The sequence below is a fragment of the Thamnophis elegans genome, chromosome 16 (assembly GCF_009769535.1).
Source record: "Thamnophis elegans isolate rThaEle1 chromosome 16, rThaEle1.pri, whole genome shotgun sequence".
In the NCBI taxonomy this organism is placed as follows: domain Eukaryota; kingdom Metazoa; phylum Chordata; class Lepidosauria; order Squamata; family Colubridae; genus Thamnophis; species Thamnophis elegans.
In genome coordinates, this window is record NC_045556.1 from 13,580,374 (window position 1) to 13,607,987 (window position 27,614).

General features: G+C 41.7%; 1 protein-coding gene across 2 annotated transcripts in view; it reads right to left on the reverse strand.

The window, feature by feature from the left end:
- FANCI (FA complementation group I) overlaps positions 1-27,614 on the reverse strand; it is a 37,036-nt gene that overhangs the window by 7,218 nt on the left and 2,204 nt on the right. For both annotated transcript variants that reach the window (XM_032233047.1, XM_032233046.1), the window contains exons 3-31: positions 27,352-27,424; positions 26,322-26,452; positions 24,704-24,860; positions 24,568-24,625; positions 23,439-23,480; positions 22,042-22,165; positions 21,832-21,917; positions 21,589-21,721; positions 20,787-20,879; positions 20,245-20,381; positions 19,330-19,510; positions 17,494-17,581; positions 16,320-16,450; positions 15,351-15,421; positions 14,475-14,589; positions 11,638-11,760; positions 11,093-11,161; positions 9,443-9,544; positions 9,010-9,195; positions 7,882-8,003; positions 7,636-7,800; positions 6,969-7,148; positions 5,953-6,119; positions 5,741-5,820; positions 5,095-5,211; positions 4,532-4,583; positions 3,470-3,597; positions 2,665-2,733; positions 2,437-2,527 (exon numbers count right to left, since the gene is read on the reverse strand). In XM_032233047.1, coding sequence (XP_032088938.1) covers positions 2,437-2,527; positions 2,665-2,733; positions 3,470-3,597; positions 4,532-4,583; positions 5,095-5,211; positions 5,741-5,820; positions 5,953-6,119; positions 6,969-7,148; positions 7,636-7,800; positions 7,882-8,003; positions 9,010-9,195; positions 9,443-9,544; positions 11,093-11,161; positions 11,638-11,760; positions 14,475-14,589; positions 15,351-15,421; positions 16,320-16,450; positions 17,494-17,581; positions 19,330-19,510; positions 20,245-20,381; positions 20,787-20,879; positions 21,589-21,721; positions 21,832-21,917; positions 22,042-22,165; positions 23,439-23,480; positions 24,568-24,625; positions 24,704-24,860; positions 26,322-26,452; positions 27,352-27,424 — 3,271 coding nt within the window. The remainder of the gene's footprint in view (positions 1-2,436; positions 2,528-2,664; positions 2,734-3,469; positions 3,598-4,531; positions 4,584-5,094; positions 5,212-5,740; positions 5,821-5,952; positions 6,120-6,968; positions 7,149-7,635; positions 7,801-7,881; positions 8,004-9,009; positions 9,196-9,442; positions 9,545-11,092; positions 11,162-11,637; positions 11,761-14,474; positions 14,590-15,350; positions 15,422-16,319; positions 16,451-17,493; positions 17,582-19,329; positions 19,511-20,244; positions 20,382-20,786; positions 20,880-21,588; positions 21,722-21,831; positions 21,918-22,041; positions 22,166-23,438; positions 23,481-24,567; positions 24,626-24,703; positions 24,861-26,321; positions 26,453-27,351; positions 27,425-27,614) is intronic.

A 27,614-nucleotide genomic window follows, 5' to 3' on the forward strand; every position in this document is an offset into this window, starting at 1 on the left:
ATTCACAATTTCCGCGGGGCTGGACGTTTCACAGGCCCCCTGGCCTGCTGGAGCAGCCAGGACTTGGTAGCTTTGCGGAAAGCCGGGAGGGTCGTAAGGGTCCGGATCTCGACAGGGAGATCATTCCAGAGGGCTGGAGCTGCAACAGAGAAGGCTCTCCCCCGGGGGGTGGCCAGCCGACATTGGCTGGCGGATAGAATCCGGAGGAGACCTAACCTGTGAGATCTGATCGGTCTATGGGAGGTAATCGGCAGGAGGCGGTCTCTCAGGTACCCAGGTCTGGGTACTGTAGAGATTCTCAGTCATTCAGGTCATGGTTCTCCCAAGGGTGCTTTTTCAGGAGGCAACTGGGCTTGTTTCTTTTCTTTGAAGACGTTTTGCTTCTCATCCAAGAGGATGACTGGAACTGGGCATGGCTAGTCTAGCCTGATCTTTTCTTTTTTTTTTAAGAATAGGAGTGGTGATGGAGCCTAAGGCTAGCATCCATTTCACAGATAGGAATTGGATGTACAGTATTTGCAAACAGGCTGATGTGTGGTCACATTCTGGATAGAAACCTCTTTCAGTGCAGATGATGGAAGAGAGAAATAAAAATGATGTTGAAACTCTAGAAAGAGCTCAGAGAAGAGCAACCAAGATGATTAGGGGACTGGAGGCTAAAACATATGAAGAACGGTTGCAGGAACTGGGCATGGCTAGTCTAGTGAAGAGAAGGAACAGGGGAAATATGATAGAAGTCTTCCAATATTTGAGGGGCTGCCACAGAGAGGAGGGGGTCATGCTATTTTCCAAGCCACCTGAAGGCCAGACAAGGAATAATGGATAGAAACTGAACAAGGAGAGATTCAACCTAGAAATAAGGCGAATTTTCTGACAGTGAGAACAATCAACCCATGGAACAGAAGTTGCATTTAGAAGTTGTGGGAGCTTCATCACTTGAGACTTTCAAGAAGAGACAGGACTGCCATCTGTCAGAAATGGTGTAGGGTCTCCTCCTTGGGCAGGGGGCTGGACTAGATGACCTATAAGGTGCAGAGGTGGTTTGCAAATCCTGGCGCTACCAGTTCATGCGCAGAAGCATCCGGGCGGGTGGGCGGAGCCTCCTGCCACTGCCATTACCGGTTCGCCCGAACCGGAAAAAACCCATCTCTGATAAGGTCCCTTCCATCGGCTTCTTCAGCTCTGACTAGATGGCAAATCCTTCCATCCCCCACCATCCCATCAGAACCGAAGAAGCTTCTTGGATGAGAAGCGAAATGTCGTCAAAAGAAAAAAAACAAGAAAGTCCAGATGCCTCCTGAAAAAGCACCTGTGGTTCAAGACGGCTTCCAACAAAAGGTAGAAGAGAGCCTATGACTTGAAGTTTCCTTGCCCCTAAATCCCTCAATGTTTCCATTCTTAGAGCTATTTATAATTTCATCATCAACATTGGGTGCGACGGTTAGTTTCCTGCTATCTTGAGCAAATACAGGGAAACAGTTATGTAAGTTTTAAAATAAGACTTCATTAGATCCAAAATGTGGCCACCATTATGTTTATTGGATCAAACCAGTCAGAAAACATCCATCTTCGACTGCAACTTCCTTAGACAAAATAAAGACAGAGAATAAAATAGGCTCTAGTAAAATGGAATAAAATTATGCAGAATGTTCAGATACTGTATGCACATCCGGAGGCTTCCTCTTATTCCGTGAAGATTAAACTGGCACAATTTTGTGACCAGCAACATTTCTACTCCCTTAAAGGTAAACAGGTAAACGTTCCCCTCACACATATGTGCTAGTCATTCCCGACTCTTGGTGGCGGTGCTCATCTCTGTTTCAAAGCCGAAAAGCCAGCACTGTCCAAACACATCTCCGTGATCATGTGGCCGGCATGACTAAACACCGAAGGCACACGGAACACTGTTACTTTCCCACCAAAGTTGGTCCCTATTTTTCTACTTGCATTTTTATGTGCTTTCGAACTGCTAGGCTGGCAGAAGCTGGGACAAGTAACGGGAGCTCACTCCGTTACGCGGTGCTAGGGATTCGAACTCCTGAACTGCCATCCTTTCTGACCGACAAGCTCAGCGTCTTATCCACTGAGTCCTTTACCCCATTTCTTTTATTCCTGTTGACTACCCAAAGGTGTGAAACTTTTTTCTTCTGACTCAATTCCCCCCTGCCTCTTTATAGCCAAAATATAGCTGGAATCTCTTCTGAAAAAGAGGATCTTAATATACCCAATTGTGTCTACTTGTTTGATCTGATAAAAGTGGGGGCTCATATTTCTCAAATACCAAGACAAAGTTCTAATTATATTTATTTGAAAGTTGATGATCTGGATATCTTTAATGATCATAGTTGGGCTTGCCACAAAGGCAGTCCCCTTCTGGCATAAAACAGGCAATCATCCAAGCATTTCATGAAGTAAGGGGTCCTCCATAAATATTACCTGCTGTCTCGGATCCCAGATAGTTTTTCATCTTGTTGATCAGCCAATCTACCTCTTCAAGGATTTTGTCTGCTTGACTCAAAACCATCAACTTCAAGAGACAGAAGCAGAGAGGTTGAAACAACTTAACGCCACATAAGTACAAGCAAAGTGCTGTGCAATGCTCTCTTCTAAAGGAGCATTGTTCATGTTTCAGTCACTGCATTCTTGGATCCCAATATAACTTACACAAGCTGTAGGAGCTGCAGTCTTTGAGTTCACAATGGCAAAGTGAGACTGATGTTCCATCTCAACATCCTGTGAATATGAACAGAATTAGAGGAGTTCATTCCGCTGTTTGACTTCTATTCAACTATCTTATTTTTGTTACAACTCTAAAAAGAATTAGATAGAATTAAAGTAACTGGCTCAAGATTTCTATCTCGGTTTTGTGAGTTGTTGAGAATTCGAGTTTCATCTCCCTTGATAAGAGCAAAACTCTTTAATTTCTTATTTAGGTGGCGCAGTGGTTAGAGTGCAGTACTGCAGGCTACTTTAGCTGACTGCTAGCTGCATTCCGGCAGTTCAAATCTCACCAGGCTCAAGGTTGACTCATCCTTCCATCCTTCCAAGGTGGGTAAAATGAGGATCCAGATTGTTGGGGGCAATAGGCTGACTTAGAAAGGGCTGTAAAAGCACTGTGAAGGCTTATAGAAGTCTAATTGCTATTGCTATTTATTAATTAAATTTTTATGCCACCCATTTCTCCTATGAAGTAACTCTACTGGGAGGATTTGCTACTTCAAGAATCCCATTAAAAGTTAAATAAATTGATTGGGTTTATGATGGGTTGTTTTGATCATGGCTGGTTGATATAGTATAACCATGACAATCGGCACAATATGTTGAACTATAAGCTAGGGTCATACTTCAAATGCCCTGTATCAAATCATGTTACAACTTATCTTGAAAGGGAAAATGTTGGATGATCTTTGCCCTGGCAAATGCATCATCTCAAGTTCAATCTTTAAAGTCCACCTGGGCTCTTCCTCACCTGGTCTATGTCTCCCAGCTGAGCATGGATGTCTTGGGCAAGATCACGCAGTATGGTGACAGGGCTCTTAACAAGAGCATGAAGTGTGAAAAGCAGAGAGAGTAAACCTTTGCAGCAAGGAGCGTCTTCTGCAGAGAACGAGAAAAAGCACCAATCAACAAATTTTGAAAGCTTTTGAATGTGGTTGATTTCAACCTCGCTCATCTTTGGAGGCATAAACCAATCATTCTCCTGTACACGGTTAGACTGTCCTGATTTTAGTGGTTTGCATTTTATTTTTTTTTGCTATAAAATCCCGTGAGTATATTCAAATGAGCCATGGTGGCGCGGTGGTTAGAGGGCGGTACTGCAGGCCTCTTCTGTTGACTGCCAAGATGGCAGTTCAAATCTCACCAGGCTCAAGGTTGACTCAGCCTCCCATCCTTCTGATGTCGGTAAAATGAGGACCCAGATTGTTGGGGATGGGGGTGGGGAGGGGAACAAGATGCTGACTCTGTAAACTACTTAGAGAGGGCTGCAAAAGCACTGTGAAGCGGTATATAAGTCTAAGTGCTCTTCCTTCCTTCCTGCACAGTGGTTAAAATGCAGGCTAACTCTGCTCACATTGCCAGGAGTTTGATTCCTGACTGGCTCAAGATTGACTCAGCCTTTTATCCTTCTGAGGTGGGTAAAATGAGGACCCAGATTTGGGGCGGGGGGCATAGGCAAACTGCTTAGAAAGGGCTGTAAAGCACTGTAAAGTGATATGTAAGTTGCTAAATAAGACATGACTGATTAGTTCATTGGGGAACCAGACATATTTCTTCCTCATTTTTCATCGTCATAATGAATTATAGTATCACCAATCGGGATTATCCATAGTTGAAAGTCCCAATTTGGTTCCCACTAGCAAAAACTTTGAGGTGGGCACAATGAACACAACTGGCTTTAAAAGTGGGGATAAAAGACTACTGGCTCACTCGCTTAAATCAGGTGCTCAGCCAATCTCCAATCAGTATTGGTTACACGGAGATACTGAGCAGCCCAAATTCTCACTGAAGCAATCAAGCAATTAACACTTACCCAAGCTAGTTTCCTTGCAAAGCTTCACTGTCCATGATAACAGCTGTACGAACTATATAGAGAAATAGATTTCTCATTACTTGATTACTCCTCAGTCACTTAAGTTCAATTTTTCAATGGACAAAGCTTTCAGAGCAGACACTTAAAATTAATAAAGAGTAACAGGCCATTAAAATAGAATCCTGAAAAAGGCAATGGTGTTGGCAAGGGTAATATGACCACACCAACATTTAATGCAGCAACAGCAACAGAAACAAGCTATTATAGAGATCTTTGGAAACTGGAGAGAGGGGTGGGGAGGAGGGAGGGAGAGAGAGAGAGAGAGAGACAGACAGACAGACAAACAGACACAGACAATGTAGACTGAAGTCAAGAACCAACTTAAGAACAAAAACTTTATAATAAATCAATTGTACGTCTATAATACTCAATAATTCCTTGCCATTCTGGAAAGCATAGCAGGAAGGTTAATGTATCAGGTATGTTCTCTATCTTGAGTTATTAGTAAAAATAATAAGGGGGGTATACAAAAAAAACCCTCAAACAAATAAATAAATGCATACCTGGGATGAGGAAGGATCCAACAGTTTTGAGAGCATCACAAGGATGTTGATCAACAGAAGAGCTTCCTTGCTGCTAAAATCTTCTTCTGTGTTGCTGATCAGGTTTGTTAGCGATCTCTGAAAAAGGCAAAAAGAAAAAGATGAAACTCAGAATAAACAAATATAATCATCCAAAGCAGATTGCTTTGAGAACCAAGCATCCCATTTCTACTCTAGGGCACTTGGAAGATTTTTTTAGGGAAAATTACCTTGGGAATAATCACAGAATCTTTTCTCAAGAGTGCTCCAAAATTGGAGCTCTGATTGCTTGTCAAACCTCTGATGCTCCAATTTCTTGAAGCTACTTAGTGGTCATCATCACATGCTTTAAAGTTAAAGCTAAAGGTACCCCTCACACATATGTGCTAGTCGTTCCCGACTCTGGGGGCGGTGCTCATCTCCGTTTCAAAGCTGAAGAGCCAGCACTGTCCAAAGACGTCTCCGTGGTCATGTGGCTGGCATGACTAAACACTGAAGGAGCACAGAGCGCTGTTACCTTCCCACCATAGTGGTCACTATTTTTCTACTTGCATTTTTACATGCTTTCAAGCTGCTAGGTTGGCAGAAGCTGGGAAAAAGTCACGGGAGCTCACATGCTTTAGCTCACCTGAAACTGCCGAATCTGGAAGGCAGCTTTCTCAGTGACATTCACCTCTGCTGCTTCTTCGTCATCTTCATTTGCGATATCTATGAAAGGGGAATGAAAAAAATGGTAGTCAAGCCGAAGTGAAAATCCAGAAAAGAAATTCATTACACCGGTGTGAAAAGGTTGCCTGGAGATAGAATTCGGGTTAGTGAACGAAGCAGAATCAAAACTACCCAAAGCCTGGAGGAACTGTGAGATTTTGGTTGGATAAAGTTGTGGCACTGTGTTAAAAATCCTCAGCAGGCCTTCCAAGCAGAGCAATGAGATGCTTTTGCCTTTATCCTTCTTCCCAAATTCTTCTGCAGATGTTGGGATTGAGGTGTATCTCCAGAGGAGGACTCTACAGGAAGAGGGGGATAGTCAAGAATTAGATCATGTAGACCAAACAAATAAGTCCATGCATCTTTCATACTGCGTTAAACTCTTCTTGTGCTGCCTTTAAGGAACTTTAATAGCAAGAAGATCTAATAAAAACAAAGTTTTTGCAAGAAGAGAAGTGCATGGAATTTATATTGAGATGTGGAAGACAAATTTAGCTACAGTGTGTTTCCTGTGTGTTTATTATAACCTGATATTTCTTGGCTTATGATATTTTACTCCATTTCTGCACTCTGCATACTGTATCCCAAAAGGAAGCAGCTTAAGTGGGTACCCTGTTTCCCCCAAAATAAGACCTCCACGGATAATAAGCTCAATCCGGCTTTTGAGCGCATGCGTTAAAATAAGCTCTCCCCTAAAATATTTAAACGCATGCACAGCCGGTCCCCGCCATTTCCTGGTGGGAAGGGGGGAACATGCCCCACGGGCCCCTGTCATACACACAGAACAGCCTCACGCCCCTTCTCTTAGTGGCGGTCGCGAAAAGAGCAGCAGGCCCAGCGATGTTAGGGCTGGCAAGAGTGTGCCAGAAACAGAGACAGAACTTCTGGCCCTCTCTGGATCAGCTGAGCCATTGGTCGAGGTTAAGGGGGCCTCCTGCACCTCAGAGATAATAAGACCTCCCTGAAAATAAGGCCAAGCGCTTATTTCGGGGGTCAAAAGAAAATAAGGCCCTGTGTTATTTTCAGGAAAACACGGTAAGAATGTATATAGGTTCTACTAGATATTATTTCTGCATCTCTTAGAGACCAAAACAAAAAAATGGTATTAAAATACTGAAACCTCTTGACCACGTAGCATTTCAACTCACCGAGTGATTTTGCAAAGATACTGGAACATCTTCCCCGGGTTCTCTCCTTCTGGCCCGTCTGTCTGCCCCGTCTCATCCAATTGCTGAACCTTCTGCAATGCTACGGTGACAGCATAGCGCATGAACTCCGTGCTGGAGCGGAGAACAGCCAGGCTCTCCTCGTGGCTTTGGGCACAATCCCTAAAGGGTTGGAAGAAAATTCTAGACTGAGTTGGTAAAACAGAGAAAGGGGAGGGCATGAAAATATACAAATCATCATCGTCTTTTAACGAACCCATAATCCCTTGCAGAATGGAGTCTGGGCAACTGAATGGAGCTAGCAGAGTGTTTACTGGCCAGATGCCCTTCCCTGTCGCCAATGTGGAGTTTTGTTCAGCAGATATATTCTCATTGTGTCCAGAGAGAGAAATATCTGCCTCCACCTAGGATCAAACTCACAGCCTCCTGATTGTGAGGCGTGAGGCTCCATCTCTAGGCCGCCGCACCACTCCTCATGAAAATATACAAATGCCATGGGTGTCGGCTGATTTTATGACTGGCTTTTATAGCTCATTTCTATACTTCTAGTGCCATTTCCAGTCCACCTTGTTTCTGTCGGCTGCTTTTGAGCCTTCAAAACATGCCGGGAAGGATCAGTACTTTAAATTAAAAAAAAAATTTTTTTTACCTGAAGAGACTTGTAAGTAAAGTACACACAAAACCCATCGATAGGAAACTTCGGGCAATTTTGTTTGTGGACGAGAGTTTGTTCTTTCCCACTTTCTCTTTCAGGATTTCACAAAGACTCGCGTAGCACTTGAACAGGCTCAAAACATCTTCAAATTTGTTCTTACTGCAAACAAACACATTGCCAAAGGTAAACATATGAACTCAAAAGCTCGGAAGCTTTAGAAGGAAGAATTCAATTCCTTACTTGTAGTTGCCTGTACTAAAGTTGTATTCAATCAAGACCTCACAGATCCCCATCACTAAAATGGCATAGATGTTGTTCTTCAAGCCCACTCCGGTTGATTGAGAGAAGTCTGCCGATTTATCCTAACATTCAAAAGCAAGCAAATTAGAAGGACGACTTCTAATATTTGTAAATTGCTGAATAGCAATAGCAATAACACTTATATACCGCTTCATATTGCTTTATATAGCAATAGCACTTAGACTTATATGCTGCTTCATAGTGCTTTATATAGCAATAGCACCTAGCACTTAGACTTATACGCTGCTTCATAGTGCTTTATATAGCAATAGCACTTAGACTTATAGACCACTTCATAGTGCTTTATATAGCAATAGCACTTAGATTTATATACCGCTTCATAGTGCTTTATATAGCAATAGCACTTAGACTTAAATGCTGCTTCATAGTGCTTTTTATAGCAATAGACTTATATATCACTTCATAGTGCTTTATATAGCAATAGCACTTAGATTTATATACCACTGCATAGTGCTTTACATAGCAGTAGCACTTAGCACTTAGACTTATGTACCGCTTTATAGTGCTTTACATAGCAATAGCACTTAGACTTATATACCGCTTCATAATGGCTTATATAGCAATAGCATTTAGACATATACAGCTTCACAGTGCTTTACAGCCCTCTCTAAGCGGTTTAGAGTCAGCATAAGGGAGACCCCAATAATCTGGCTCCTCATTTTACCCACTTCGGAATGATAGAAGGCTGAGTCAACCAAGAGCTGGTCAGAATCAAACTGCTGGCAGCCGGCAGTCAGCAGAAGTAGCCTATGACTGTAATTTTGTTGCTTGTATCCTTACGATTTATGCTGATTTTTTCCTAGCATGGTTTGATTGCTTATTTGTACCCTATGACTATCATTAAATATTGTACCTTATGATTCTTGATGAATGTATTTTATTCTCCTTATGTACACTGAGAGCATCTGCACCAAAGACAAATTCCTTGTGTGTCCAATCACACTCAGCCAATAAAGAATTCTATTCTATTCTATTCTATTCTTCTACATATTGTACAGAGCTGTTTGGAGTAGAGTGGCATCACAAATAAACAAATGGGTCAATTACCAGCTCAAAATCTTCCAGTTCGCTCTTGATCATTCGTCTTGTGATGGATTCCAACATCTTATCCAATTCTTGCTGGAAGCTTCTATCCTCCTCCTCCTCCTCCTGATCATCTTCAGCTTGCTGGTGCACAGTTAAAACATTTGTATACCAGGCCAAACAATGTTGAATACAGCACAAGAGATGAGCCTGAAAGAATCATGGCATTAAACCACGAATGAAAAATGTCCTTTTCTCATTTCGAGCCAGCCAAACTTTAAATATTTTTTTCAAAAGTTTCATTTCATTTGCCTTCAATGGACAAAATATGCCAATATGTATAGTACATAGGCCAATATCTCTTCTTGATTCAGAATGCAATATTTGACAGACATTTTTAAAAAGTGTTTCAAAAAAGAACTACTGAATGCTCCCACATTTTTTTTTCCTTTCTCACCAAAGGTTCCTGCAAGAAGATTTGATCTCTTTGAGCCAGGATGCATTTTTCTAACTTTAACGGGGGCAGAAGGTCTGGTTCAGCTTCATAATATTGTTTTATCTGTTGCAATAAACAAAACAGATTAATTTGCTAAATGATAAAATAATCATCTCAAATTTACAGGTTATAATCAGCGAGGAGGAGAAAGCTCCCCCATTAAAAAGAGATTTAAAAAAATATTTAAATGAAACCATTTGCTGAATGAAGGTGGAAGAAAATGACACTATAGAGCGCTGCACACCAGAGCAACTAGACACAAGAATAGTTTTTTTCGCCGAACGCCATCACTCTGCTAAACAAATAATTCCCTCAACACTGTCAAACTATTTACTAAGTCTACATTACTATTAATCTTCTCATCGTTCCTATCACCCATCTCCTCCCACCTATGACTGTAACTTTATGCTTGTATCCTTATGATTTATATTGTTTCCTAGTATGATTTGATTGCTTATTTGTACCTTATGACTATCATTAAGTACCTTATGATTTTTGATGAATGTATCTTTTCTTTTATGTACACTGAGAGCATCTGCACCAAAGACAAATTCCTTGTATGTCCAATCACACTTGGCCAATAAAGAATTCTATTCTATTCTATTTTATTTTATTCTGTTCTATTCTTCTGTCAAAATCATCACTTCCTTCCACGAATAAATAGACTTTTATTTCCTTCAGTGGATTCCAAGGTAGATAAATCTCCTTCGCTACTTGCCTAGGAATGATAATGCATTTCAGAACACAACTGCTCACTTGAGTGTCCCAGATTTGCTCTTCCAAAAGGCAATTGGACTTTCTTGGGTTTTTTTCTCTTCGAAAACATTTCGCTTCTCATCCAAGGAACTTCTATAGTTTCTGAAAAAACTGAAGAAGCTTCTTGGATGAGAACCAAAACATTTTCAAAGAAAATGCCTTTTACAGGGGAAAAAAGCACCTTTGGAGTAACATGATCTGGATGACTGAGAATCTCCACAAATATTCACTTGAGTAGCTATAAATATGCTGACTCTGTAAAATGCTTAGGTAAAGGTAAAGGTTCCCTTCGCACATATGTCCTAGTCGTTCCTGACTCTAAGGGGCGGTGCTCACCAACGTTTCAAAGCCGAAGAGCCAGCGCTGTCCGAAGACGTCTTCATGGTCATGTGGCCGGCATGACTAAACATGCACAAAATGCTGTTCCCTTCCCACCAAAGGTGATTCCTATTTTTCTACTTGCATTTTACATGCTTTTGAACGGCTAGGTTAGCCAAAGCTGGGACAACTAACAGGAGCTCACTCCGTTACGCGGCGCTAGGGATTCGAACTGCCAAACTGCCGACCTTTCTGATCGACAAGCTCAGCCATTGAGTCACTGCGTCCCACAAGTGCTTTTGCTATAACTCTCATGACTTAGATCCATATTTCTTTCTCTTCCCCATCTACATGGCAAATCCTTTTTCTTCATTCCTATTTTGAGGCACAAACAGGTGGCCATTTTGCCTCGTCGAATCAACTAGGTTTTGGGCTTCCTCTTCAAAAGGTAGACAAGACTCAAAAGAGTGACCAACCCCCAAACTCTGGTCAGCATTTCCCTTAAATCCAGCTTCTAATCTTTAGTCATTCCTGTACCTGCGAGAGAAGCATGTCCAGAATGGAATGGCTCAATTGAGAATTTCTGCGCAGGACATCATAAAAACCCTGGAAAGACAAATGAAAGTTTTGTTTCTTTGTTTTTAAAGTGAGCTTGAAATTGATCAGAAAAGAATGGGAGAAGCAGAAATTCTAGCACCACCCACAATCCACAAAGAAGAGAAGGGCCAAACTATTCTCTAAAGAACTTGAAGGTAGGACAAGAAGCAATGGATGGAAACTCACTAAGGAGAGAAGCAACCTAGAACTTTCTTAACGGTGGGAGCGATTAGCCAATGGAACTGCTCGCCACCAGAAATTGTGGGTGCTCTAATAGTGGAGGTTTTTAGGAAGAGATTGGACAATCTTTTGTCTGAAATGGTATAGGACTTCCTGCTTGACCCAGGGGTTGGACTAGAAGGCCTCCAAGGTCCCTTCCAAGTCTGTTATTCCGTATTCTGCAAGTTGTATGTTTACTTGAGACACAGCTAGAAATGTGGGGATGTTAGGGAACTAAGTTGAATGCCAAAGGGAGCTCTTCTTACCTCGTAGAGGGTGAGTCTGACATCAGCCTGCTGGCTCAGGCATCGTCTCAGGCTGCCTAGGATCTCTAAGCAGAAGGCCTCATTGGCTGCCGCATTATAGCGGGCATGGACATCTACCTGAACCTGGAAGGAAGGAGCAGTCATGGAGTTCCTCGGCTTATAACTGCAAATGAGCCCAACATTTCTGTTGTTAAAACAGGTGTTAAGTGAACTTTGCCTCCTTTTACATCCTTTCTTGCCACGGTTGTTAAGTGAATCACTGCAATCGTTAAATTAGTCAAACTGTGGTTGCGTAAATCTGGCTTCCCCATTGAGTTTATTCTAAGAAGGGGCCACTACAGCCGTCCACGTATACCATATTTTTCTGAGTATAAGACGCACCTCCCCCCCCAAAAGATTATGGAAATGTTGATGCATCTTATACACCGAATACAGCCATTTTTGGCTTCCCGAAGCCCCGCCCCTGCATCCCATTGTTATGAAAAATGGGAGGAAAACGGGTCGTTTTTCACCAAATCGGGGGTGTTTTTGCCTTCCCCCACCCCCCAGATGCACTCTGCAGGCTTCGGCAGGGCTGGGGGAAAGGGAAAAATGCCCCCATTTTGGTGGGAAACGGTGGCGTTTTTGCCTTCCTCCAGCCCTGCTGAAGTCTGCAGAGGCTGGGGAGGACAAAAACGTTTTTTTCTTACTTACCTCTTCGAAATCTTGGTGCGTCTTATACACCTGTGCGTCTTATAGTCTAAAAAATACGGCATGTGTCAAATGTCTGAATTTTGATCATGGAACCATAGCGCAAGTGTGAAAAACGGTCCTAAATCATTTTTTTTCAGTGCCAAGGTAACTTCCAACAGTCACCAAATTAACTGCTATATTCCTGTTCTATGGGGAGAGTCCTGTACATACCAAACCCCACTGGACACAGTAACACTTTGTTCTGTAAGCTTACAAAATCAGCCTAACTTGATCATTTTCTTCATTTAACAACCCTGTAATCCCTTGCAGGGTGGTGTCTGGGCAACTGAATGGAGCAAGCAGAATGTTTCAATGGCCGGATGCCCTTCCTGTCGCCAATGCGGAGGGGGTTCCCCCCCCCCAGCAGATATATATTCTCAGGGTGCCCAAAGAGAGAAACATTCTGCCTCTACCTAGGATCGAACTCACAGCCCCCTGATTGCGAGGCAAGAGCTCCACCTCTAGGCCACCGCACCATTCTATCAGCCTAACTTGATGATACTTGTTAAATGGGAAATCGTTTTTCAACTGGAGTAAGAGCTGACGAAGAAACTAAAAAATACTACTAATACATTAGGTGCTGCTTGGCGCCCAGGGACTCTGTAGTCCCGTGACGTGTGGCACACGCGTCAGAGGGGGCACGCACACCATCGCCAGCTACCCTTCTGCTTTCCGGTACACATGTGGTCATCACAGGCACCAGCTGGTCTTCACAAGTGCCAGAAAATGGCCCGAAAAATGGCCAAAAGAGGCTGTTTTTCAGACCATTTTCATGCTGTTTTTTGGGCCATTTTCAGGGCTGTTTTTAAGGACATTTTTAAAGCCACTTTTCCGGACAAAAAACGGCTGGAAAAATGCCTGGAAAACACCCAAAAAACTGACCCAAAAACAGGCATGCGGGGACTGGCCAGCTGGTCTTCGGGTTTCTGGCCCTCTGTGTGTTCCGGTTTGGGCTCTCGGTGCTGAAAAGGTTTGCCATTACTGCTGTAGCTATTTCTGGAATTGCTCAAACCTGCCACCATTCCCTTCTGTTCTCCAATACTCCCAACCAACATCAGCATGGAAGACAATTTTTTAAATACTTTGTAGACCTTTGGAATACTGGGTAATTTTAATCCAAGGGTTAGTTATCTGTAATTAGCTGTGTCTATCATTCCTCAAACACCTCCCCTTCCAGTATATGCATTTGTGCTGCAGATCGGAATCTGCAGGAGAGCGAGTGAAACATGCTGGGACCAGTGCCATTTTATTTATTTATTTATTTGCATTTTTTTTTAATAAATTTTTATTTTAAACACATAAACACGTCAACAAAAACAAACACATGACTTAAGACAACATAGGAACAAGAAGTTCCATCATATATTCTACAGCAGTTCCGTATCGGTTTCTTTGCAGTTAGTGTTTTCCCTTCTATACATTTCTATCTTGCATTCATTGTCTCCTTATTCGTTATCCATTTTAATGTACAATTCTGTATTTATTTATACTTAGCTATTTATAACCAAATATTGTTTACCTATATTGTGCTATATATTCTTACTATCGTTTATTCTCTTACATACAATTCTAGGTTTTTTCAAGTTATTCTTTTTCTTTGCCATTCTTATACTATTGTTATTCCATTTAAAAGATTATAAGGTACAGTTTGGATTGTTTTGTTTACCATCCCTAGCGCCTGTTATGACACCACCTTATTTTCTTTCTTTTCTCTCTCCCTTCCTTCTCTACTTCCTTCCTCCTCCTCTCCTTCCCCTATTTTCTTCCCTTACCTCTCCCCTACTCTTACCCTCTCTCTTCCCCTTCCTACCCTCTCTCCTTCTCTTTCTCTCCCATCCTCACTCCTCTCCTCCTCTTTCTCTCCCTTCCACCCACCTCTCCTTACCTCTTTCTTCTTCCCTTACCTCTCCTCCACTCTTCCTTTCCTACTATCTCTCCTTCTCTTTCTCTCCTTTCCACCCTCTTCTCCTTTCCCTTCCTTCTTCCCTCCCTTTCTTTTTCTATTGTTATAGGTGTCTCTTTCAAATCTCAATTTGTGTTTTCTTGGGGATGGTATTTCCACAAACCCATATAATTTCATATCATATCAGTGCCATTTTCTTTACCTGACTGGCTCCAATTGCTTGGCTGCATTGGGAAGAGGTCAAACTCCCCAGGACCTTAAAATTTTTCAGGAGCAGCAAAAACCCAGCAACTGCCGACTTGCGGGCATCTAGTTGTCTGCAATCAAGAGAGAAGACGAATTTAAAGTAGTGTTTCTCCACCCCAGGATGAAAATGTATTAGAATGATGGGTTACTTTCACCACCAAAACCCGGTAGATAATTTTTTTAAAAAGAAACATGAATATTTGTTAACTTTCTGTCAGCTTTGGAAGCCATGTTAACACCGGAAGCTTCCACGCTGCCACATTCTTATGCTTGGGCAATTAGGAGCGGGGATTTAGTAGAGGGAATGTAGTTAGGCATAATAGCATTCTTCTTTTCGGTCAAGGTCATTGCATTCCTTCACCTGGGGGAGGAGTGGTTGAAGTGATGTCTCAAGTTGGGAAGGATTGGGATTGGATCCCAATGTGATGGATTGATGGATGCAGGGGATTGGTTTGGACTTTTGACTTGCTGAGGGAAAAGTCCGGAAATCTCAGATTCGGGTTTTCCCAGATGTGCCTGTATACCTATGCTAATAATTGAGTGCTTTGAGAAAATGCCTGTCTCAGAGTTTTTCTTTCTGGGAGTTGGGTCTTTCCAGAACGCTGACACTTTCCTGGTCACATGGATTTAAGGCTCTCTGTCTGGAAATCACCAATCATTTTTTTTTTTGAAAAATTATTTAACTCTTCAAGCAAACATTTTAGAGATAAAAGCGATCAAACAGTTCTACTGAATTCTACTTTAAAAAAAAAAGAGTTTTAGCACATATGTGTGCAGGGGAAAATCAACAAACACGGAAGACATTTTTTTTAAAAAAACAAAGACAACTTACCCAGAGAACATAGATTTGCGGAGAACAAGGATCAGCGAGTCCCTCAAGGACATGCTTATTTTGAGCAAAGGCTGGGAGAAAACAAAATTTAGAATGTCTTAAAACTATCGCAATACAAAAAAAAAAAACCACCTCCAGTTTCATAAACCACTTGGGTCTTTTCTCTACGGGTGGGAGAAGGGGAAAAAAACTGGGTGATTAAAGATTCATTTTTGGTCCAAGTATGCTTTTGTGTTTCTAATTTTTTTTATCTATAAAAAAATATGTATGTATGTATGTATGTATGTATGTTTGTATTTATGTTCCAGCATAACTCTGGAGTGCCTCAAGCAATTTCAACCAAACATGGTACACAAATGACTTACCCTCTGGAAACAAATAATAGAGGGTAAGACACCCCTGGTGTGTGTATCTGTGTGTTCCAGCATAACTCTGGAACGCTTGGCCTGTTAAGGAGAGTGAGTGTGGCGTCCTAGAGCAGCAATTGTTTGTGATGTCATGGGAGGGAGAAGAGAGAGCCTGGGCCATTAAGCAGAGCAAGTGCAACGTCCTAGAGTAGCAATTGTTTGTGATGTCATGGAAGGGAGAAAGGAGAGCCTGCGCCGTTAAGCAGAGCAAGTGCGGCATCCTAATGCGGCAATTGTTTGTGATGTCAGTTCCTTCGCATCATCCTCTGGAAGGCCAGCTGTGACATTCGTTCCAGTGGACCAATGGGGAAGTGCCTGATGGATTTGGGGCAATGTGCCAGGATTGTAGACAGGGCGGGAAAGAGGAGCACATGGGAGGGGGAAGGGGGAGGACAGGGATGATGGGCATGGGAGTAGGGGGAAGAAAGGCCCCTCCCAATGGCTCCCTGTCAGACAAATGCTTTTACGTCTATAAATACCCAGGTAACACTGGCTTATCAGCTAGTAGTATTTTAAAAAGTATCTCGGTTTTTGAGCAACCATATTTATAACATTACATTACCTGCACAGCCTTGAGAAACCCTTGAACTGTGTCAAGAGGAAGGAATGACAAATGCTCAAAAGCTTCTGTAACATTAGAGGAAGAATTCTGGAGGACCAGAGGAGCAGATAGAATTATGCTGGACAATAAGTCTGCAAAGAGAGGAGGAGAGAACATTCAAAGCTGTGGCATCTGCTAGGGAAAAGAACAGGATGCTCTGAATAAGCACATCTTTTTAAGCAGGGGGTTGGACTAGAAGACCTTCAAGGCCCCTTCCAACTGTTTTTCTATTCTATTCTATTTCAAAAAGGAAGGCAGATACACGTTTATTTGCAGTTCTGTCTAACACCCATGTATTTTAATCCACATAATGTGGTTGCAGTATTATTCATCCTTTTTATTATCTTCTTTATCTTTCTTCCTATTATGGAGTATTATTCTCTTTGTTGCTTTGCCTATATACCAAGTGCTTCTGCACTGGAGACAAATTCCTTGTGTATTTTGGCCAAAGAAAGTATTCCATTCAATTCAAGTTCATATATTAAAGGAAAAGTTTTATTCACTACTTTTCCTCAACCCCCAAACAGGTGAGACAGTCAACTTGTTTTGCTACATTAAAAGGTTAACAGGCCCTTTTAATATGTCCTATGAGGATCAGAAAACGTGGGTACATATCCTATTTGGCCTTGCTGAAAACCAGCTAATAATAACAATTTTGAAATGAGTAACTTCTTGAGTTCATATATGAACTCAACTTCTTGAGTTCATATATGATGCAGAGGAATTCTTTACATCATCATGGCTTGCTGGGTAAGCCATTATGATTCCATGCAGTGTAGAACTACTCTTTCCCAACTATCATTTGCTTTTTGAAGTCAGGAGCCTGGGGAAATTCCTGGCTGATGAATTTTTCTTGAGATAGTGTCCTAGAGGCCTAGAGGTGGAGACTATGAGTTCAATCCTAGGTAGAGGCAGATATTTCTCTCTCTGGGCACAGTGAGAATACACCTGCTGAAAAAAAACTCTGCACTGGTGACAGGAAGGGCGTCCGGCCATTAAAACACTCTGCTAGTTCTATTCAGTTGCCCAGACTACACTCCACAAGGGATTATGGAGCAGTTAAAAGAGGAGGAGGATGGTGTACTGGAAGCTTGCAGTCTATTTTGTGAGCTTGAATTCCACGTGGCAAAGTTACCTATGAAGTGGGCGATGGGAACGCCTGCATTTGTGATCACTCTGTTCAGGATCTGCTCTAGAATTTCACTTCTGATCGGTTCGTGGACCTGGAAGATAGGGTATTTTAAAAATGCAAAGTTTCTCCATCTAGTTTCAAGAGAAAATACTTTAAAGCCTTTGAAGCTATGCTACATTGGTTGATTGCTTTACCAGGCAGCCCCAATTACTGCCCAATTCACTGATCAGCAGAGAAAATGCATCTACAGGCACTTTGATGCATTTGTGAAAAAGAGGACTTCTCTGTGGTGGTGGTGGTGGTGCCTTCAGTTCTGGATTTCCTTGTGATATATTAGGTAATTACCTTCCTCCTGTTTTAATTATTTGAATAATATTTATGAATGAAAGCTGGCTTTGTCAGAGTTTGTCGCAGAAAATCAAATCCAGAAAGCACACTCAGATAACTGATTCAGCAGGACTCATTAACTTCTTTATATACATAATAACACATGAATAAATGAACAATGCCAACAGCAGATTCTTCCAACCTGGTAGAGAGAAGAGACTGGTTTCCAGTTTCAATTCAGAGAGCAGACTAGATTACCATATTTTTCGGAGTATAAGATGCTCTGAAGTACAAGACGCTCCTAGCTTTTGAGGAGGAAAACAAGGGGAAAATATCTTCCTCTGCCTCCCAGCAATTTGCCTCCTTGCAATAAACAGCAAGCAGTTCAGACAACATACACTGTTTGTAGTGTATATATTACATTTCAGACTAAACTTGTACAGATGCTGTCAAAATTGATGTGTTTTCTAGACGTATAGTTATTCTCTGCTATTTAAAAGGAGATACAATAGCACTGGGCCTGTTCAGATCAAGCATTTATTTTAAAAAGCTTCTTCATTTTGTTAAGCTGTCTAGAACAATAATAAAAGAGTATTTAAAAAAATAAGTCTAATAATTTGAACATTCTATAGGCATTTATAGATATTGACCTATCTCCTTGCAACAAACAGCCTGATTAGCACAAGAATTTATTTTTTTTTGCTTCTGCCTCCCAGCAATTTGCCTCCTGGAGCTAACAGCAAGTTTCACTTTCAATTTCAGTGGGCCTCCCAATCATCAGCTGTTTCAGGCTGCAGGAATTGCTATAGCCTATTGCAGCCTCCGCAAGCCCCATTTTCCCCATTTGCTGCAAGGAGGTAAATTGCTGGGAGGCAGAGGCCAAAGTGTGGGGCTACATTCAGTGTACAAGATGCACCCAAATTTTCACCCTCTTTTAAGGGGGAAAAGGTGCGCCTTATACGCTGAAAAATATGGTAGTTCTCTTGCACAGAGCTTCATAGGTAAGCCATGTGCAGGCTCTGAGCCATCTGGCATGACTCTCAGTCACCAAATAGTTCCCATTGGCTGACCCAGTTGCCATGCCTATACATTGGCTGACCTTGTTACTATGTACTATTCCAGCCAGTCCCCAATGGCTGACCTGCTGCTATGCCCTATTCCAGTTCATGAATATTCTGACAGGCTTCACATTTAAAAGCCAAAACAAGCTGCATTCGGTTGCCTTAGCCCACTCCAATAACAAATTTGCCTTGAACTAAATTTCATGCAAGGGCGTGCTCCTGTTGTTTCCTGTTTCCCACAGAAATTAAGAAGCAGGGTTAAGAAAAAGAATTACATTTATTTTAATTTGAAAAGGAAAAAGTTATCAAAACAGCTTGAGTTTTGCCTTTAAAGATAGTCTAGAAATATTTCTAAATATCATAAGAATTTGAAGAAATCTTATATCAACAGAAGAAAAAAACCTTCTTAATATTATATCTACAGCATCCTACAATTCCATCTTTAGATTACCTTGAAAGTTTCCAAGAGGATATCAGCTCCCAATTTACACACTTGCTGGGCTGGGGTTTTGGGCAGAATATGGTTAGTTTCCGTGGCTTTACCTCCAAAAGGTCTTTTTGGCCCATAAGAGTCCATCAGGATAAATCCAAGTTCTACTAGACCCTGAGTCACATGATCCCAGCCAAACACGCTGGGTGGCACATAGGAAAGAGAGAGAGAGAGAGAGAGAACCCAGCACAATAAAGGGATTCTACATCTGTACCTTTTTAAAAATTCTTATAGTAAATTTGTTGGTTACAAAGCTTCATGGTTTACGTGGGGGATTAACAAGAGGAAATTCTATTCTATTCAAGAATGGACATCGAAAGTCACAAATTTAGCCGAGATGGCTAAAATATCTGCATATCTTAAAGACCACTCAAATGAGAGATATAAACGAGACTGGAAAAAATGGATCGATTATATACAAAATAAATACGGGACTAAGAAATTCCAGATAGCCTATGCTTAAGATCAGGAATGATTTAAATTGTTTAAAGTTAGTTTAGCAAGGAGGAGCTAAGTACAATGCAAAGATGTTATTAATTTCTTATTCTTTTTTTCTCAATATATCTTAGACTGTGTTTGTTAAATATCTATACCGTGTACGGGTTCTGGGAAGTCAGGGGGGAGGGGAGGTTGTGGGGGCTCGGGGGGGAGGGCGGGAAGTATATTAGGCCTGACGAGGGGTGTTAGATTTTAAAGTAATATGATTGCACATGTATACTGTCTTCTCTTACAACATGATATTGTCTATGTAATAGTATACATGTGATTATATGTTATGAAAGTGGAAAATAAAAAATAAATTGTAAAAAACAAGAGGAAAAGGTAAAGTTCCTTGCATTAATTGCTCTCAACTGACAGGCTGTTGCAGTAACTCACCTGTTCGCTACAACTTCCAAAAACATGTCAGATATATCATACTGTAGAGGAGCTAAATCCTGTAGAAACCTGGAGCCCTGAAGAAACTGTTTGTCCTTGAAAGTTTTCATAATTGATGTTTTCAGAAAGTCAAATATCTAAAATACCACAAGAACGAGCAGTTAGGACTTCCCTCAATCAGTGTCTTGAAGAAAACAATTCAACAAATTCAATACAGAATAAGCACAGCAATAGCACTTAGAATTATATACCGCTTCACAGTGCTTTTACAGCCCTTTCTACGCGGTTTACAGAGTCAGCCTCTTGCCCGCAACAACCTGGGTCCTCCTTTTACCCTCCTCGGAAGGATGGAAGGCTGAGTCAACTTGAGCCTGGTGAGATTTGAACTGCCAAATTGCAGGCAGCCGGCAGGCAGCAGAAGCAGCTTGAAGTACTGCATTCTAACCACTACGCCACTAAGGCTAACTAAACATGACAGAATGACCAAGTTTTCTGTAGTTGACTAAGTGAGAGACACTCAACATTTAGAAAGAAAGACATACCTGTTCTTTAAATCGGTGTATTCTGGCCATTGAAAGCAGAATGGTCACACTGAAGGGGCAGAGGGCTTTCCCAGGATCTCCTTGCTGCTCCGTCTAGGAGGCATCGAAACAATGCAAAGCAACTTAAGAGGACTTCCTATTTTACAAAGAAATAATGCAAAATTGCTTGCCCGAGATCAACTTAGTCTCTGTTGTGACCCCCTATTGGCCAGTAGACCTGGCAGTAGAGTCGGACAGTGAGGAGGTTGGGGAGGAACATGGGTCAGTCCTTGGGGCTGAGGAAAGCTTAGACAAGGGCTCTGCATGGGAGGCAGAGAGGGAAGTTAGACAGCAGTGAGGCAGAAGAACAGCTGGAGCCTGTTCCCAGTATGCGCATGCGCAGAGCTGCCAGAAGACAAGAACAACTAAGAAAGCAGGGTTGACTTAGGAGTAAAGCCACACCTTAGAGGTGATTGGGGCCTCCCATAGGAAACAAAAGAGGAGTGAACTGGGAGTGGGCTTTTGCAGGAAACAATTCGTTCTTTCGGTTGTTTCAAGAGTGGAAAGTTCTGTTTGGGACTATAAGAGACTGTGCCAAGTTTTGCCTAGTTTTGGAAACTAGTTATTTGGTAGCTCTCCAGGCGAGATAAGGTTCGTGTTGATAAATATTCCTCTGAAAGACTGTTTGCTAAGCCTTGCGGACTGTGAATGAAAGGAATTCAGTTGTGTAAATAAAAGGGGTTTTCCAGGACCAATACTCCGCTTCTTGCTTTCTAAGGAAGCCTGGGTCAGAACAGTCTCCTGAACTCTGTATTTAATATACCTTTAAGTATTTTATTAGCTCCTTTCCTAGATCATGGTCCAGGTTTATCGCTAGTACAACGTGCAGAATGATGGTGCCTTCCACGTGGCGGAGTTGTTCTAAGGGCACTGTAGCTTCTTCAAGTTCCAGGGATCTGGAAGATTGAATTTTGGTTGTGATAAGAAGCAAAGGCAATATGTCTGCTTCAACAAAGGGCAACGGATATCACAGCTTCAAATCAAGAACGTGAGAAAAACAACTTACTCTGAATCTCTCTGCTCCTCTTTTTGCTTCTTATCCATCTGGTTGAAAAAGTTGACAATCCCTTCCAAAACGTTTTTCTTGCTACCCTGAGAAGTTACGAGATAACTGTGTTACATGACTCATATTGCCAAGTCTCTGGGTAAATGGGATGATTCCTCTGAAACTATGATATTAGAAAATTTGGGAAGGCAATTTTCTCAAAAGCATTACCTTTGAAGAAAGTAGCAACAGCTGATACACCAAAGGTGGGATTTCCTGGAGATCTAACTTAGAGAACATTCTTAAGATCTTTTCTACCACAAATTGCAGTTCTTCTTTACTCAATGGAACATCCCTGCATAGTGAAACAAAAGACAGATAGGTGTCTTTTCAGAAAAGGAGCACCGCATTTACATCAGAAGAAGCAAAGTAACACATACATTTGTTTATTTATATATATATATATATATATATATATATATATATATATATATATATATATATATATATATATATATATATATATATATTACTAACTGATAGCCCGGCATAGCCCGGGTTTGTATTTATCCCAATCCTGTATTAGAAGGAGTCCCCTTGTGGAGTACCATCGCAACTCCACTGTGCTGTACAGTAGAATCCATATTAAGGCACAACAGGCTGTATCTTAACAGAACTTGAACCCAAAATGCACACTATCACTGTCAAAAGTACGGTGACTTGACACTATAGATATAATTCAATCCTTTTCATTTCAGCGGCCCAGGCATTCCGGAGTTATGCTGGAACACACACACACGGACACACACACCGAGGGGTGTTAGGGGTACCTTACCCCCACAGTATTTGTTTCCAGAGAGTAAGTCGTGTACCACGTTTGATTGAAATTGCTCGAGGCATAATGAAGATTAGGTTAATTTATTTTACCAGTTTTGTGAGACTGCCCAACTCTATAACAATTCTCTGTGGCGCACATTATGCATCATAATTTTGTTTTATTTTTGGCTCACTACATTTTATAAATTGAGGTATTCTGGATTGCAAACCATGACTTAAACAATGGACCGTTGTGGTTTAGTCATAAACTAAACTTAAAACAAAGCTATCAGTTAACGCAGTACATGGATCCAGCCAATGAAAGATAATATTAACAAGTCAACTTATAGCTAGCTTAGGATTTGAATACAGATGGTTTGATCCTATCTTGGTATTCTAAACTAATCCAGGTCAGATGTGTCTAATATTCTTTCCTCACAACCATTTTTTTCATTTAAAGAAAGCTGACAAAGTTACTAGTCTAGACAAGCTCCTCTCGGAATATGACTGGATTTGGACCATAAAAAAATTCTGAACTTTGAACACTTTAAATAATCTTTCTAAGCTCTTTTCAGTTTCATCAGCTAATTCAGGAAAGGATATAAAAGCATTCCTTAGCACCTGGATCTTTCCAAAAGATACAAGCATGAATGCTTTCCTTTGGAATCTTTCCCTCTCAAGGAACATAAGGGAAACCTAAAACACTTTTTGAAGTCCAAGCATAAACTGTTATTGAAGACCTCTGTGCACCCTGTAATTGATCCCTACATCAGAGAAAGACAACAACAAAAAGGAAATGATTAGGACCTTACCTGAACATGGAAGTTAGATGGATCACATACTGAGGGCTCCACCTGTCCAAAAAATAACAAACAAAACCCCTCCCATTTTGAATCTAAATATGATAACAAATATGATGCGTCCAGAGAAACTGCATTTGTTTGATAAACTAAACCTACAGAGAGATTGATGACTGCTAATTAAATAATCCACAAAGCTTATACCAATACAAGTTACCAGCAATCCATCCAGAATGCAATTGCCTTTTTTTCTTAAATAATGCCTTCATTTATAAAGTGGTACTTGAAAGCTCTATTCTGAGGCTTACTCAAAGGATTACAAGCCAAATGTAATCATGAACATTTCCAGTTATTACCAAAGTAAACACTCTATTAGCTTTGCTCATTAGCTATGGGAAGAAATATGATGACACTTCATAAAATATTGACGAGGAAAGAGTGAGCAGGAGGGAGAGGGAGAGAGGGAGAAAGAGAGATGGAAGGAAGGGAGAGAGGCAGGGAGAGAGAGGGGGGAGGGAGAGAGGGGGAGGGAGGGAGGGAGGGAGAGAGAGGAGAGAGGGAGAGAGAAGGAAAGCAGAGAGGGTCGGAGAGGGAGAGGAAGGGAGTGGGAGGGAGGGAGAGAGGCAGGGAGAGAGAGGGGAAGGGAGGGAGTGAAAGAGAGGGCAGGAGAGGAGAGGAAGGAAGGGGGAGGGAGGGAGAAAGAGAGAGGGAAGGAAGGGAGAGTGGAAGGGAGAGAGAGGGGGGAGAGAGAGGAAGAGAGGGGGAGGGAGGAAGAGAGGGAGAAAGAGAGAAGGAAGGAAGGGAGAGAGGCAGGGAGAGAGAGGGGAGAGGGAGGGAGAGAGAGAGGGGGAGGGAGGAAGAGAGGGAGAGAGAGGGGAAAGGGGAGAGAGAGGGAGGGAGAGAGGGAGAAATAGAGAGGGAAGGAAGGGAGAGAGGCAAGGAGAGAGAGGGGGGAGGGAAAGAGAGGGAGAGAGAGGGGGAGGGAGAGAGAGAGGAGAGAGGGAGGGAGAGAGATGTTCCATGTACTTATGGATAGTTTCACATTTGCCTATGCAAATTATGCCAATAAACAATTTACATCAGATTGACCACCAGAACAGATGCCACCAAATGGTACCTGGCCTGGCAAGCACAAACTTACCTGCTGGAACAGAGGGTATTAATCAGCTGTTTCTTATATTCGTCCCCCGTCAGCTCACCTGAAAGGGGGAATAGGTTAGATGTTGCTAATTAGCAAAAGACGTCAAGGAGGGAAAGCTGAAGAGGGAAGAGCTTACCTGTCCCATATTCAAGCGTCTCCTTAGAGGTAGCCAGCACAGTAAGAATCGTAGGGAAGAGTTCCAAAGACTTGCCACTCAACAGGCTGCCTCCTTTAATTGCTTCGATGAACAACATCGCCAAGTCAGCCAAAGTAAGCCCGGGCAGCTTATGAGCCTGATGTATTAAAATATATATTATTAATTATTTTTAAAAATCTGATTATATATTAAGAGGTTTCAGACCAAACAGAGCTCTGAATTACATTATAGCAACTATAAAAGTGTCAAGGAAGTACCTCCTCCACTCACAACCTGAAATATCATCTCCCAAAGTAAGAAGAATTATTGTATACATTTTGTATATCATGTCAGCTATTAAGAAGCTGAGGGGGCATCCCAGCCTAACTAGCCCAAACGTAGACACTATAAGGGAACATGATCAAAAAAAATGCAAAGTTATGCATGCCACACCATCCTAATTGCAGCCCTTCCCCTCTTCAATACCATTCAATTATGTGGCCTTCCATTTTGGAAATTTCCCCTGCCAACATGAAGATCGGCAAGGATTCTAGGATGTAGCCCAGGCATCTGGACGCTGCCAGCTTAGAGAAAGTTGCTTTAAAAACAAACAAACTGTGAGAGATGCCCTAAAAACACAAGAAAGAAAAAGCAATCCTGGACAGTAAGAAATTATTCAGTTGCAGACATCTATATCAGTGGTAGTCAACCTGGTCCCTACTGCCTACTAGTGGGTGTTCCAGCTTTCATGGTGGGCGGTAGGGGTTTGCTGTAACTCTGCTTTATAAATTTTATAAAGTAAAGTTACTTCCCTACTTTATAAATCACCATTACTGTGGAATCGGTGGGCGGTTAGAAAATTTTACTACTAACAGAGATACAAAAGTGGGCGGTAGGTATAAAAAGGTTGACTACCACTGATCTATATAAACATTCACTGGACTGCAAAGGAAATGATTAGCATGTTGCTGACATATTGACCATGCCGGGGTTCCAACTGATGCCTTAATTAAATCATGAGCCTCAAGCCAAAAGAAATCCATTTATTTAGTAGGAACTTCATGCTGAGTACTTTCCAAGTGAAGCCAACTCTTACTCCATGTAATTTATGTTCCAGCTCTGACCCTGTTTCTCCCCCTCCCCCCAAGGTGTGTCATCAGTCACATTCTCCAACACAGCAATTTTGGGGGTTGTTGTAGAGATCACTCCCCTCCGGCCACTGTGGGTAACCACGGAGAGGGCCTTGAGAGAGATATGGCTGGAATGTGCTTTTGTTTTGACTGACGTGCTCCCTCACCGCAGAGTTTGTTTTTCCCACCCCCCTTGCCTATGGCAACTCGGGAGCAGGTCAGGGATGCTTTGCAAGTTGACATTCCAACTCAAAACAATATATATATATATATATATCTATCTATCTATCTATCTATCTATCTATCTATCTATCTATCTATCTATCTATATATATATATATATAGAGAGAGAGAGAGATAGATAGATAGATAGATAGATAGATAGATAGATAGATAGATAGATAGATAGATAGATAGATAGATAGAAAAAGGAATCATCCCCACTGTCACTCATGGAAGAATCTTGATTTTTTTTTTTAATCTTTTACCTCTAACATAAGCAGTCTTATTATCTCAGATGCAATTTCCACTTGCAGGTCACCTGACTCCACTAACTCAATACAGTGTTTGTAAATACTTAGTCTTCTGGAAACACCCTTCTGTTGAGAGCAGGGGGAACCTAAACAAAAACAAAAAAACAACAACAGCATCACACAATAGCAACAAAATATTATTAATTTTGAACTGCTTAAACAGCGGAAATGGGGTTTTGCAATGTGAAAGCTTGCATATTCCTTTTATCAACAAATAGGGCAATATGATTCCCCAACACTTTGTTGGTTAAAAGATTCAACTGTTTATAAGCCATTACTTGATGCTGTCCTGTTCTAATAGCAGAACAGGATAATATCTGGGTTGTAAACCATTACTTGATGCTAGCCCAAGGGGTCAACAACCTTAAACCCTCAAGCAGACGTTTGGAGCCCTTTCCCACAGCAAAGAAAACACCGGGAGCCACAAAACATGGGTGGGCGTGGCCAACTTGGTTTCATTCACTCCCATTGTCACATGACCCACCCACCCCCAGCCAGTTGTTAGGCCAGAGAACCAGTTAAATTCTTTACCACGCCTCTCTCTCTCTCCCCCTCCCCACCCCGCAAAATCTGCCCCCGCCATCCTCTCCCAACCCTCTTTGTTGGCGGCAACAGCAAATGTACCATGAATGTGGCATCCTGTTGCCACCCAAAGGCAAGTACAGAGGCAACAGTTCTCCCATCCATCTGCCATGACAGGGAGCTGCAGCAGAGGAATGAAAGAGCCACATAAGGTTCCGGAGCCGCAGGTTGCTGACATCCCTACTAGCCTATTATAATAGTAGAACGAGCTAATATGTGGGTTTCCTATCTTTTAATAATATTTTAAAAGGTAGGAAACCCAGATATTAAAATGAAAAGCAAAGAAGCAGGTTGCTCCCAGTCTGGAAACTATTATTTACATACTTGCTCAGAATACTAGCTTCGCCGGGCAAGTAGCCATAACATTGGGCCAAAGATCAATCCACTAGTCCTTTGTAAGTACCTTTGAACATTCCTCTCAAAACAGCACCAATCGCCTTCTTCCTCAACGCGTGTTTTGTAATGAGGTCATTCAACTGTAGCAAAGAGACCAGAGTTGTAAAACGTGTCATTCTTCCGAACTTTTACATCCATCATTACCCCCCAGTATTAATTTGAATAAAAACATGCCTACTTATTGTCTTCTTATTGTAGTCTACAAATGATCCCACAAGTAATCTTTGCAAGAGTGTGAAGATGTTGGGAATAAAGAATGAATGAATAACT